We start from the raw sequence: 14,372 nt of genomic DNA on the forward strand, positions 1-14,372 counted from the left end.
CTGTTCTTCTCTGAACTTTAAATTGTTGAACTAAAGGAGTGTTTCATTCAGTGATTCACAGAAGGATTAACAAGACTCAACAGCATGTTATATTCATAGCTAAGATTTATTACAGCAATAAACACAGAGGTAAAGCAGCAGGGAAGAAAGAAGGGTGTTGTTGGAGTCTAGAAAGGTCCAGCACAGAATTCTGATGCCCTTCCTTGTCCAGAGATACTTAGGAGAGTGTTCTCCCTGGCAGTGAACTTCAGGGACATGTGTGGAATGTCTCTGCCTAGGGATGCCTTTTTGATTCTCTGGGTCTGAGTTTTTTTATGTGGGGACTGGTCACATAGATATATCTTGCTGAGCAACCATAGCTACACAACCAGCCATGACAATGGAAACTCAGGACCCCAACAATAAAACTAGGTGCACATCATCATTATTGACGTTTATGCAAAACAACTTGGCAAGCCAGCAATGGCATAGTCCATTGCTCCAGATACATGTAACCAAATCATCCATCACTAACACGAGGAACACTTGGAGGACCACATTACCCAGGGGTTGGTGATGGATCAATCATGCTTCTCTTGGAGACACGCCAGGAGTAAGCAACCACACCTGCTACATTAACTTTTTTCTCACATGGATTCATGTGGAAAATCAAAATGTCACCTTTATTAAAAGTAGCAGTAGGGCTTCCCTGGTGGCACAGTGGTTGAGAGTCCGCCTGCCGATGCAGGGGATGCAGGTTCGTGCCCCGGTCCGGGAAGATCCCACATGCCGCAGAGCGGCTGGGCCCGCGAGCCATGACCACTGAGCCTGCGCATCTGGAGCCTGTGCTCCGCAACGGGAGAGGCCACAACAGTGAGAGGCCCGTGAACCGCAAAAAAAAAAAAAAAGTAGCAGTAGTGCTAAATTGTAGTAATTGAAGAACATGGCTTGGATCCATGTCAAAAGATTTCCCACTTGTAGCCTAGATCTTGAGATGACCACCCCCTCTACGGTAGAATCTGGGGCTGCAGAGGACAAACTTCCCCACCCAGGTGGAGGAGATACTGCTGCTTTTCATAACTATTTAGCCCCAAAAAGGGAGGACAGAGGGTCATAGCTTTCCAGAGCTATCTTTAGAAGGCAGATGTTAGGCTCACTTCAAATATGCTTTGCAGAAGGACAGACCTGTCCCTCGAGCAAACACTCTCAAAAAGGGAGAGGAGGATAGGCATGAGCTCATGCCTTTGTCAGGCTCAGCTGACAAGCTCGCCTTTGAACTTGGGGAGAAGTGAAGGGATATAGGAAACAGGTATATTTTCCCAATAATAGACAGTTAAGCAGATGGTCTAATGGAGGCATGAGAACTAGAGTATATGCCATTGAAAGGAATGGCTCCAAAAGTATTTTTATCCTGAAGAACAAAATTCCATCCCACACTTGCAGTAATGGGCAGGATGACATCTAACCTGGCCAGAGTCCAAAATCACTTGTCCTATTCTCAGTGTAGCTTGAGATGAATTCCCACAACATTAGACTCATGCCTCTTATTCCCTTCAACAGAAAGCCACATCGTCCTGAGTGACTAACTCTCAGGCAGCTTCAGTTGATGGCATAGAATAAGGGTTGGCAAACTATGGCCCCGGGGCCAAATCTGACTCTCAGTTTTACTGGGACACAGCCATGCCCATTTGTTTAACTAATTACCTGCAGCTGCCTTCGCACTACAATAGCTGATTTTGTCGCAGGAAGGGGGACCCCTTCCAGGGCCCGAGAGTGGGCTCTTGTCTAATGCTCGGAAATGAATTGTCCAAGGAGACACACGCGCTGACAAAGCAAGAGACTTTATTGGGAAGGGGAGCCCGGGTGGAGAGTGGCAGGGTAAGGGTACCCAGGAGAACTGCTCTGCCACGTGGCTCACAGTCTCAGGCTTTATGGTAATGCGGTTAGTTTCCGGGTTTTCTCTGGCCAATCATTCTGACTCAGGGTCCTTCCTGGTGATGTGCACATCACTCAGCCACGATGGATTCCAGTGAGAAGGATTCTGGAAGGTTGGTAGCTCATATGGACTGGCGTCTCCTCTCTCCTTTCGACCTTTCCCGAATTCTTCCAGTTGGTGGTAGCTTGTTAGTTCCACGTTCCTTACCAGGACCTCCTGTTGTAAGATAACTCATGCAAGTGGTTACTGTCGTGCCTGGCCAGGACGGACGGTTTTGGTCAGTGGTTCCCCTAACAACTTGGGTAGACTTTTTTTTTTTTTATAAAAGGAAGTTTATGGCTGCATTATCATTATAAAAAATGGACTATATTTTTAATGTTATTATATAATTTATAGACTTATATAGAAAAAACTTAGATTTACGTAAAAGTTGCAGATAGTACAGAGAGTTGATTTGAGTAGTTTTGACAGAAACGATATGGCCTACAAAACCTAAAGTGGGTATTATCAGGCCCCTTACAAAAAAAGTTTGTCAACTCCTAACACAGAAGAAAAAAGCACTTTAGTCCTTATTTATGCTACCAGTGTGCCAAGAAACAGATACATAGGCAGTTTCTAAATCTGCTACAGGAAAATGAAAGTGAATTAGTATGTTACTGAAGTCTCACAACTGCAACAAGTTGAGAAAAAGGCCAGCATAGATTAGGGAAAAGTGAGTGAACAGATTGCTTTATATGCTCTTTTCTTAAATGCAAGTACATACAAATTCAAGCTGTTTGAAACAGACTATTTCGAAGGGACTGTGTCATCTTGGTTGGATTTTGCTCAACTCCAAAAACCTTAACTGACCTCCTTGCGTTTGCAGAGTCTGCCCTGGGTGTTGTGAAAGTCCAAGAGGAGGTGTACAAATACCTGCAATGTGATGCAGATGGTTCTAGGGAAGGAATGGTTGTGGATGGAGTCAGAGAAGGAAGCCAAGATAGGAACAAACGGTGATTAACACTGTCCACCTCTCAACAGAAGGTTGAGGTACTTTTAAACGTTCTCTTGTTGGACATATCCTTTTCATCTTATTCATCAGTTTTAATGTCTTAATAAACCCTTCCTAAAGAAATGGAACATCATACTATTTCACATTATAAACTTGTACATACATATACTTCCACAGCCATCCTCCAAGAAGTATCTTGTGTGGGTTGGTTGCTGGGTTTTTTGGTTCGTATTGTGATGGTTGCTATTGCTTGGAGAATTTTGTTGCTGTTGTTGTTGTTTTTAACTCACTACAGAGGTCTGAAAATTGTTGAGCTCTCATACAGCTGGTCCAAACATAACTTCAGTGTTGACTCAACTAAATTGCACATCAACTGGCCAACACACTTTATAGTTATTCTATGAGGACATCACTAGCCAGACTCCTTAATTTATGTTCTCAGAAGTCACTGTCTCTCCAGCCCCTTTGCATTTTCCCAGCGGCAGGAATAAACTCTTTGTAGGTGATTGAATGTCTTTGGCATACAGAACTGCCTCTGGTTGCCCCTGGGTGGTGGGTAATCAGAGGATGGGGTTCACTGTATTATTCTGTTTTTGTTTGAAAATGTCCATGATAAAACTTCAGGGTTGTTTGTTTTTTTTTTAACTGATTGTTGGCTATAGTTGGTTCTCTGATGCTGGAACAGCCACTCCATATTCCACTGGTCTTTGCAAACTGGAGCTTGTAATTTTCATTAGCAGTCATTGCTAGGGTGGCCGCCATACGTGAAAAATGAAGGCATTGAGAAGAACAAGGTAAACGCTGCTTCCTAATGCTTCAGAGTGGAGCATGCGCTTGAGAGGTACAGCCAAACATTCAGGTTAAAATGAGAAAATATTTTGAGCAGAAATTGTATGTTAATGGCCTTGCATATATATCCTTTCCAAAGAAAGTTACTTATAAAATAAGCTCTTATCCGTAAGCTGCTCCTTATTTATTAACTACTTCTATTAAACTCCTATATGCAAAGGCCCATGCTAGACAGGGAGACACAAATATAAAATTTGTCTTTGGCAAATTGGACAAAGAAAGAATAAAATAGGTAACACCTAATCCCCGAAACTTAACACAGAATCTTGGACCCGGACCTCAGTGACCAGAAATCAGCATAGTTCAACTCATTTCAGGCCTAACACCATTAATAGAGCACCTACTCTGGGTAAGGTTCTGGGCTAGATACTAAAACTATGGGCGGGAAAATAAAGTACAGTCCCCATCCTTGGTCTAGTGGGGAAGACAGATAACAAAATCAACTCTTTAATCGTGGAATGCACTAGAATAGTGGATACTATGAGATGACAGAGAAGGACTTCAGGGAAGTCTTCATGAGTTCAATCTTAAAGGATGCTTAAGATTAGCAAGTGGTTTAAAGCTGGGAAGAAGCAGAGAGTTAAAAAATGTCACAAGTACGGGTCAGGAATTATTTGATAATCATATACACCAGTAGTATAAAATTGTAAAATTATCACTAGAATGTGAGCTCCGTGAGGGGCTTTCGTCTTGTTTTGTTCACCGTATGTCTGGCTTATGGTAGGCACTCACTAAGTATTTATTAAATGAATAAATAAATCCAACTATAAAGTGTTGCTAGAGTCCAGAGTTTACGGTAGATAGTGACAGTGGAGCTAGAAAGGACAAGGTCGAGGAATTCTGGTAAAAAGCTTGGATTTTGGGCTTCCCTGGTGGCGCCGTGGTTGAGAGTCTGCCTGCCGATGCAGGGGACGTGGGTTCGTGCCCCGGTCCGGGAGGATCCCACATGCCGCGGAGCGGCTGGGCCCGTGAGCCATGGCCGCTGAGCCTGCGCGTCCGGAGCCTGTGGAGCTCCGCAACGGGAGAGGCCACAACGGTGAGAGGCCTGCGTACTGCAAAAAAAAAAAGCTTGGATTTTATGATAATGGAGAAACACTCAAGAATTTCACAAAGAATGCATGATGGGATGTGTGTTTTTGAGCTTCAAGGGGGAGAAGAGACCTCAGGGGCACAGACTGGAGAAAGAGAAACCAATTTGTAAGCTGTTACTAAAACCCAGAGGGAAGTTGATGGGGTAAAAATCCATGGAATTCAGAGACAAATTTAATGTCACCTAAAGCCACCCGAATGCCTAGCATGAAAAAGACTGGCAATACCAAGTGTTGTCAAGCGTGTGGAACAACCAGAACCCTCATCCCCTGCTGGTGGAGTGTACATTGATGCAATCACTTCGAAAAGCTGTTGGGTATCTCCTACTAAAGCTGAACTCAGTAGTCCCCCTTTCGGGTAGACAACAGAACCCAACAAGAATGGGTGCTCATTTGCCCCCTGAGATGTCCCCACAAAGTTGTGGAAAAGGATTTTCCTAGCAGCACTCTTGGTCACAGCCAAAATGGATAAACTGTGTTATAGTCGTGCAACAGAGTACTAAAAGTCGACACTGAAAAATGAATGTATGGCCGTTACACAGGTGAATCTCAGAAACATCACGTTGAGTGAAAGAAGCCAGACACAGAAGAATACGCACAACATACTGTAGAATTCCATTTATAAAAGTTCAAAAACAGACTAAGTTCAGTTATGGTGAAAAATCCAGAACAGTGTTTGGCTTGGGGCACAGGGTGATGACTGGGAGCGAGGGACTAAAGCTCTATCTGCATCTTGATCTGGACATGGTTACACAAGTGGGCTCTCTTTTGTAATAACTCCCCAAACTGTATGCTGACATGTGTGCAATGTTCTGAATATATATGAATGTTTTAAGTGACCTCAGTTTCCTGGCTCAGGTACGAGGGTGGGTGATGGTGCCCTGTACTAGGCTCAATGTATCTAAAAGGAAGAGGAGTCACATTCAACAGTAGCCAAGGCTCTTAGTGCACTTGTGGCTTCTGGCTGCCCAAGTCCCAGCACAGGCATGCCACAACCCCGTGGTCATGGAAATCACCCCTCCCTGGAAATCTCCCTTCAGGCCTGTGCCTTCCTATGTCTAATACACTCATAGATTGTGCCAGCCCTCTGTGCAGGGCAGTGTCCTCCAAGGAGAGATGCCCATCTTTAGGGGCCCCCAATCTCTCTTTGGTTCCACAATGCTTTTTGGCAGTGGGGGAGATCCTAAGATAAGGAGGCATAATCAGATCCACTAGAGTTATTGCCATAAGAATGACAAAAATATCATCTTCTAGACCACTGCGGGGGGGGGGACTGTCTAGAATTACATGGCGGTGGTCGTGGGGAACAGACACACCTTGGGAACTTCTCATCCCTTCTTTGCCAGTGCCTTTCTTCTGCTCACCTAGTACGTGTGCCCTTCACTGGAGTCAAGCCACTCCTGAAGCAGAGGAGTAGAGGATAGAGGCTCAGGAGGAATCTTGGACAGAGGGCACAAGGAAGGATAAACGGGAACCACTGCAAACATAGTACCTTTCCGGCTCCCATGGAGAAGGACAGACTGAGACTGGGGTGAACCCCAAGCCTCTCCCACCCTGCATTCCACCCCAACATTGGTTAGAGACAAGGGACAAAGTTCCCTTCCAACCAGACCGAGCTGTCTAGAAAGTCCTAATACCCCCAAGCGAAAAAAGTATGCCCAAGCTCCCAACCTCCAGCCTCATGGAGGATGCCAAGTCTTCCTTTGCCTCTCCTTGGTCAGGAGTTTCCTGGCAGTGGGTTCAGTACTTTGGTCAGTTGGCTAAGCTTAGCATCCTTTTCCTGTCCCCAGCCAAGTCTGGTCATTCAGGTGGCCAAGCCCTGCCTATGTTATTGCCAGGACTTCTTGTCTTGGTACCTGCTCTAGCCTGAGAGGAGTATGAAACTCCCTTCATGCCCTAGAGGCACCGTCCCGCTGCCACTGACTCCTAAGAAAGAGCCTTTTGCAGATCCTTTCTGACACCTTCCTCCCCTGGTGGCCAAGGCCAAGAGAACTATTTATAGAGGAGATGGCTACAAACCAGACAACCCAGATAAATCATGAAATTCTCCACCCACTTAGGTAACCCTATCCTCAAGAATCAAAAGAGCAATTTGCTGTTATAGAAGTGGATCCCTGAGCGAGCCGGTAAGTGAAACGGGATCAAGACAGACGCACAAGTGTGGGGTTTACTTTCAAGGAACAGAACGAACCATGATGCCCACAGGCACCATGCTGCTATAAGGGGAAGCAGAATCGTTAGATGTGGGCATAGTTTCTTCTCTGCTGCACACTGAGCACTGAAGTGAGTTCTAGACTTTTCTAACCCCTGCCCCCAATGTCCTAACACCATTTCTGGCTGCTGAAACCTCCCTCACTGGAAACTCAAGTCTTCACCCAATCTCAGCCTCATCTTACCCACACTCTTCCTTCTCTCCACCCACCTCATACAACTGGTACTAAACTGATCATGAATAGTTAAGGGTCTCTAACTTCCATATTTCATCAAACATAAGATGTGCATTGACAGAGGCACCCTTATTTTATCTCCTACTGAAAAGTGTTCCAAATAAAATATACCATCCCCTGTGAAATGCATCCTGATTCAGAGATGTGAGAATTTGAAAAGAAAATGTGCTTCTATGAATCAATTAATTAAACTACTATTACCTGGGCTAAAGTCAGGGCATGGGAAATCACAAGCCATTTGATTTCAGGGGATCATGTATATGAATTAACGAGCCCTCAAGATCAGTGTATAAACGCTCTGAGAAGTTTCAGTGATTGGGTTTCCTCATTTCCAACAACATGATATGTTTTAGATCTTAATTTAGAGGAACATCGTGGAGAATTATATAAATCTGGCAAAATATTAGCATAAACAATTTTGAAAAGCTGCCAAATAATTAAAACATCAGGAATTTAATGTGTTTAATGTATGTTTAAAGTATCTTGCAGATGATGGAAATGAGTAGAGGATAAGTTTATAACCAGGAACAAAATTCCTCAAAGCTTCATCTTTGCCATGTTTGAACCAATAACTATTTCACCTTTGTGTATCTGTGAACAGATTTTTGAACTTTGTGGAACTGATGCTGAAAAACTGGAAGAAAAGATTCGAGAACTAATGTAAGCTGATCTCCAAGACAAAACATACTTGCAACGTTTTAAAACGCCACCGTGAATGTGTTTGTGTTTTTATTTCCAGCAAACATTGTAGTGTTCTATTGATCTCTCTCCTAATGCTTTACAGGTTGAATTCCATATTGCCATCTCACTGCAAAAATTATTGGAACTCTTGTGCTATCAGAGATTGTGTCATTTGCATTCTCTCACTTGGCCTTTCCACTTCCTCTGAGCACATTCCTTACGCAGCGTCCTTCACAGCAGAGGCCCTGCACAGCTAAGTAATACCAGCTCAGTGAGAAAGTTTTCCAGAGATTGTGGAAGATGGGATCCACCTCAGCAATGAAGAAACAAATAAATGTCTTATTGGCCTGGTGCACTCCAAATACATGGAGGCCTCTTCCCCATTGAGTCATTGTTTGTAGTACAAAATTCTCCAGTACATCACCTTGTATTAGAAATGTGTCATTGGATAAAAGCACATATAAACAGCTATGCTTACATATATAAAAACTTATTACATGCTAGGCAATATGCCAAGCCTGTAGCCGAAATTCAGCCTCTGTACACTGATACTGAATGGAATCTTGGAGACAGTTTTGGATGAAGTAGAAAAGAATTGCTTTACTGCTTTGCTGGGCAAAGGGGGGCCACAGTGGGCTAATGCCCTCAAAACTGTGTGTCCTGACCTGGAGGGGGTAGTGAGGAGTTTTATAGTAAATGGTTCAAAGAGGAGGGCGCGATCAGCTCGTGGACAGGACATTCTTCTGACTGGTTGGTGGTGAGGTAACTGGGAGCCAGTATCATCAACCTTCCGATTCCAGCTGCTCTGGGGTCTGCATGCTTGTGGGCAGCATACAGTAAACTTCTTCCACCTGGTGGCGGTTTCGGTACAGTAAGTCCCTTACATACGAACCTTCAAGTTGTGAACTTTCAAAGATGCAAACGTGAGTTCGCATGTGCAATCACGTAAGTTCACGTGTCTGGCGTACATTGTCACATGCGTGCCTCCTCTACAAGTGGTTGTGTTTTTGTGTACTTTACAGTACTGTATAGAGTACAGTAGTACAGTATCTTTATTTCAAGCCCAGGATGTCCAGAAGCAAGCATAAAAGCAGTGGTGATGTAGCTGGTACTACTTTAATTTTCAAGGTACTGTACTGTAAGATTAAACGTTTTCTTTATTTTTGTGTTTGTTATGTATTATTTGTGTGAAAAGTATTATAAACCTATTACAGTACAGTATTCTAAAGCCAGTTGTGTTAGTTGGGTACCAAGGCTAACTTTGTTGGACTTATGAACAAAAGTGGACTTAGGAACACACTTTCGGAATGGAACTCATTCGTATGTAAGGGACTTACTGTATCTGCAAAACAGCTCATAGATATTGTTATATATATATCCCTTGAGCGGGAACCGGGAACTCGTCCCAAGGCCACACTATTGTTTTTCTTGTTTGTTTGTTTTTGTTTTTTGCGGTACGCGGGCCTCTCACTGTTGTGGCCTCTCCCGTTGCGGAGCACAGACGCGCAGGCTCAGCGGCCATGGCTCACGGGCCCAACCGCTCCGCAGCATGTGGGAGCTGCACGGATGGGGGCATGAACCCGCGTCCCCTGCATCGGCAGCCGGACTCTCAACCACTGCACCACCAGGGAAGCCTCGAACTATTGTTTCTTGACTCCTCCTCCCTTGTCTCCGCATCCCCTCCCTTCCCTGATTAGCAACTATTTGAACCTGCCCGTTGGAACTCAGGGAAGGTCATGGAGGCTGAATGAAGCTATTTCCTACAAACAAGAAACGGAACACAGAAAGGCTTTTGTGCCCAGGAGGCTCACAGGATCCTGCTCAGTTTCAAGCCTTTTGCATCCATCACCCTGTTTAACCTTTGCAACAATCCTGTAAGTAGCCATGTACTAATAAATGTTTAATTGGCTCTCTGGGAAGAAAAAAGTTCCAGTTTGTAGTGATTGCCAATTTCGTTGGTGTAAATACTTGGTAGATTTCAAGCTACCAAATGATGTCACTAAACATGGAGCTGGGAAAAGATGGGCCTAATAGGCTCTTGTGAGCTGCTTAAGATTTAGATCCAGGACACCAGTACCTACAAATGAGGTACTACTTTTATCCCTCTCTTCTTACAGAGAATAGAAGACACAATCTAGTTAAATTGAAACCATGCAACTCAGATTGGGAATTGAACCCACGGGCCAGGACTCAAACCCAGCCAAAACCCAGATTGGGACTTAAACCCATGTTAACTGAGATCACACACCTGGCCTCAGAACTTAATCAATTTCAGGTTCTTGATGTCTCGTTGCAGAAATAATTCAGTGAGAGACAAAGTGATAGGTAAGAAGTGGATTTATTTAGAGAGAAATACACTCCCCAGACAGAGCGTGGGCCATCTCAGAAGGCGAGAGTGGCACCAGGGTATGGGGTTGTCAGTTTTTATAGGGGTGGATCATTTCGTAGACTAATGAGTGGGAGGAGTATTCCAACTATTTGGGGGAAGGGATTGGGATTTTCAGGAATTGGGCCACTGCCCACTTTTTGACCCCTACCGTTGGCCTTGGAACTGTCATGGCGCCTGTGGGTACGTCATTTAGCTTGCTGATGTGTTACAATGTGCATATACTGAGGCTGAAGGTCTAGTGGAAATCGACTCGTCTGCCATCTTGGACCCATTTGGTTCTAATCAGTTTATGTCATGTCCTCGGGCTACGTCATTCTTTTAAAGGTTGTGCCCTGCCCCCTTCCATCCTGTTTCAAAATGACTTACCCAGATTTTCCCAGAAGAATCCAGTGCTTTGAAATTTCTTTCATCTCTTCTAGGGGATTGATAGGAATTTCTTCTCCCTTCAGGAGCACTGCCCTGGCATGTGGTGAAATGTCTCATTTACATACATCTCAGTAACACAATGTAATCCAACTTCCTTTCCTGGGTCCTGTAAAGCACTGGGTTGCTGCATTCTGAGAAAACAGGGATTTGCAGTCTTGCCTCCAACAATGACTAGTCCCTTTACCGGTCCCAAATGTATATCCTCCTGCTGTGTGTTCAGGCCTTTCTGCATCCACAGTAACTTTTCATTTCAATACTGACAGTGTATTCTTTTAAAAGACATTTTAAACTCAACCTATAGGGCATCAACAAGGCTCCTAAATTGATTCAGGTGACCACACATGAATAGCTTCGGCTGACAACCAAGTCAGACCTGCCACCTGGTCCACTGTGATTGTGAGATGCCACTCCTTGTCAGGGGCATCTCAATTTCAAAGATGTTAAAATGTGAAATAATGTGCACCTGGAGTATTCAAGCTCCTTGATCTCACAATTAAATGTTAGCTCAAGAGCAAAAGGTTGGGGGCTTCCCTGGTGGCGCAGTGGCTGAGAGTCCGCCTGCCGATGCAGGGGACACGGGTTCGTGCCCGGGTGCAGGAGGATCCCACATGCCGTGGAGCGGCTGGGCCCGTGAGCCATGGCCGCTGAGCCTGCGCGTCCTCCGGAGCGGGAGAGGCCCGCGTACCAAAAAAAAAAAAAAAAAAAAAAAAACCAGCAAAAGGTTAAAAGCAAACTGTCATAAAAAGGCTGTTGTACTCCTTCTGAATGATAAATTGATCTCAGTCCCTTGAAATGCAAGTATCAGTTAATCAATGTTTGTCTCACTAAGGAAAGGACAAGCAGAGGAGGACTCCCGCAGGGAGCAGGGAGGGGTACAGCTCTCTTGACCTTTCTTTAACCTTGAGTTGCTTATCTTGACCCTTAGGATGTTTAAGCTGAAACACTCATAGGATGGGAGCATGTTCTCTTTCTCATCTCTGATTTGCTGGTATTCAGCCCAATGCACAGACCAGAGGAGATCCAGAAGACACGAAACTAAATTCAATATGGAATCCTGAATGGGAGCCTAGAGCAGAAAGGGGCATAAGTGGGAAAAAATGGTGAAGTGCAAGTAAAATCTGGTGTTTAGTCCTCAGTAACATACCAGTGTTGGTTTCTTAGTTTTGACATATACTATGATAATTTATTAACATCAGGGGACTGGGTGCGAGGTATATGGGAACTCTCTTTACTCTCTCTGCAGCTTTTCTGTAAATCCAAAATTATTCCAAAATATAAAATTTATTTTTTAAGATGCCTCCGTAACGTGGCTATAGGGGAGAAGCACTAGTGTTTTGTGAGCGCGTGTTATCCCTACTTGACCATGATGTGACCTGGGAGTGCTTTCCCATGAAATGACTGTTGACCTGATGTCTTAAAAATGAGGAAGTGTTTTATGAAAATCACAGGTCACAAGGTTAAAAAGCCTGGGACTTGGAGATTAGAAGATCGTTTTGATTCCAAGAAAGTTTTTTTTTTCTTTTTTACTAAAAATTCTTAATTATTTTTAGTGATGCCTTAGGCAGAGTAGGGCGTCCCCAAAGGAAAAGAACCAGATATAGCTTTTTTTAAATTTATTTTATTGAAGTATAGCTCATTTACAATGTTGTGTAATTTCTGCTGTACAAGCAAAGTGATTCCGTTGTATGTATATATACATTCTTTTTCATGTTCTTTTCCATTATGGTTTGTCCCAGGATATTGGATCTAGTTCCCTGTGCAATACAGTAGGGAGATACAGTATACAGATACAGCTTTTTGACATAAGAGAAGCCATTTTAGGCCTAAACCATTTTGTGATCTAAGCCTGGCCATAATGCTTGCCCTTGACTAGATCTCAGTAATTAATGATCTTAAGGGAACAAAGGAATGAAAAGTAGTCAAGAAACAATAGTTCAGAGATAAAATAGAGTCCTAGTTCCTCCTCAAGGGATATACATCACAATCTGATACAGATCTTTGAGTTCTGCAGGAATTAAGTCCCCTACCCAGGTGGAGGATGTAACTATGCTGAGACCCCAGATTGGTTGGGGCCTAAGGAAAGAGGATGGTGACCTCTGCTGACCCTCCTGACTTCACTCAGCTAAAGCTTGGACTCTGTCAACCTTTGCCCCAATTCTGTGTTGAATTCTCTTCAGCTCAAGCCCCTTCATAAATATGCATGTACCCTTAGCTTAAAACTCTCCCAATTTTGCAGCTGGGGAGACACTGCTTTGGGAAAGATCCCCAGTGTTCTCCTGACTTGCTGCGAGCAAGAAATCCTTCCTTCTCCTGCTCTTCCGTTTGGTTGTGTCTCTTGGCAGCTAACCCAGTTGTTTTGGTAACAATGCTGCCACTTTCCAGCCCAGACCCCGCCTCAGTGGGGCAGATGGAAGCCTTCATGAAGGCTTGAAGGCTTGTTTGAGTTTGCAGGCAGGTCTCACTGCTTGTCTGCCTGAACAAAATCAAGCCTGGCATTTCTGTTTCCCACTAGCCTGACCTCACCACCGGGGTGAGGATGGAAGGTTTTATGGCTCCTAAACTTTAAATCTTTGGGCCCAGATATACCAGGACAAAGGAAGAAGAGTTCCTCTCTCCACCAAAGCAAGAGCCTGGTGGGGCCTGAAGCTGTCACTCTCCGGCATTCCCCAGACATGCCATTCTATGGAGCCCAGGTGATATGTGAGTAAGGCTTAGACAGAGGCTGGGCCGGATGGGATTTCCATGCCAGGGATCTCAGCTTGGAGCTAGCCCGCTCTAAAGGGCCAGACTGCTGGAACGTCAACGAGTGTGGCCAGGGAGCTGTGGGCCAGACTGAGGCCCTTGGGCCTAGACCAGCACTGGCATTAGTACAGGAGAGTGAATATTCCTGTTACCGACCTGGGTCCTTGGACTCTTTAATCAATAGAAATTGATGAGGCCAGATGAGAAATTCAGGCAAGGTTTTACTGGGACTCATGCTGCAGCACGAGCGAGCAAAAATAAGAAACAGGTGCCCTTGGGAGTGGGTAGCAAACGAAGCTGGTTCCTTAAATGGAGTGAGGGTAGGGGCAGAAAGGTGGGTTGGGCAGGAGGGGTAGCTTGGGCGGTCTGCCTGCCTCCGTGGTGGTGCTGTGTGCAGGCATGATGCGAAGTGCCCTGCTTTTGTTCTCCGCACCTCAGAAATGGCAGTTGGTTTGTGGCCTTTCTGTAGCTTATTGTTCATAATTACCCCAACTGCACATGCGTGCAGTTATTTACAGTTTCTTTGTATTTTGTTGCTCAAGGAGAGATTTATCCAGGTGCAAGCACTCCAGTAAAAGGTCCCAGGTCCCAGCCTATCTCATTCCCATCACCTTGGCTAAGGCCTCCACCCATCCCCAGAGCACCGGCTACTCTAGGAAAGATGGCTGGGAAATCATTCTATGGCTGGTGGCAGTGGAAAGATGGAGTTCTGTGCATGAACGTGGAATGTGTGCACGTTGGAGCAATGGAAGTCAAGGACCACCTGTAACCAGTCAACTTGTGCAAGTCACTGGCCTCTGGAAAGGGCCCCCCCAAAATTGTCTTTGGAGAAGAGAAGCAGGAT

At 44.7% G+C, this 14,372-nt stretch overlaps 1 protein-coding gene across 1 annotated transcript in view; it reads left to right on the plus strand.

The window, feature by feature from the left end:
• The window catches only part of TXNDC8 (thioredoxin domain containing 8), a gene marked incomplete at both ends in the record, with an annotated part of 36,815 nt that extends 28,861 nt beyond the window's left edge, over positions 1-7,954 (plus strand). The window contains 2 exons of the mRNA XM_082842323.1: positions 6,904-6,969; positions 7,892-7,954. Coding sequence (XP_082698449.1) covers positions 6,904-6,969; positions 7,892-7,954 — 129 coding nt within the window. The remainder of the gene's footprint in view (positions 1-6,903; positions 6,970-7,891) is intronic.
• Between the last annotated feature and the right edge of the window lie 6,418 nt (positions 7,955-14,372).

Source organism: Leucopleurus acutus, assembly GCF_964270905.1.
Source record: "Leucopleurus acutus genome assembly, chromosome: 7".
Lineage (NCBI taxonomy): Eukaryota > Metazoa > Chordata > Mammalia > Artiodactyla > Delphinidae > Leucopleurus > Leucopleurus acutus.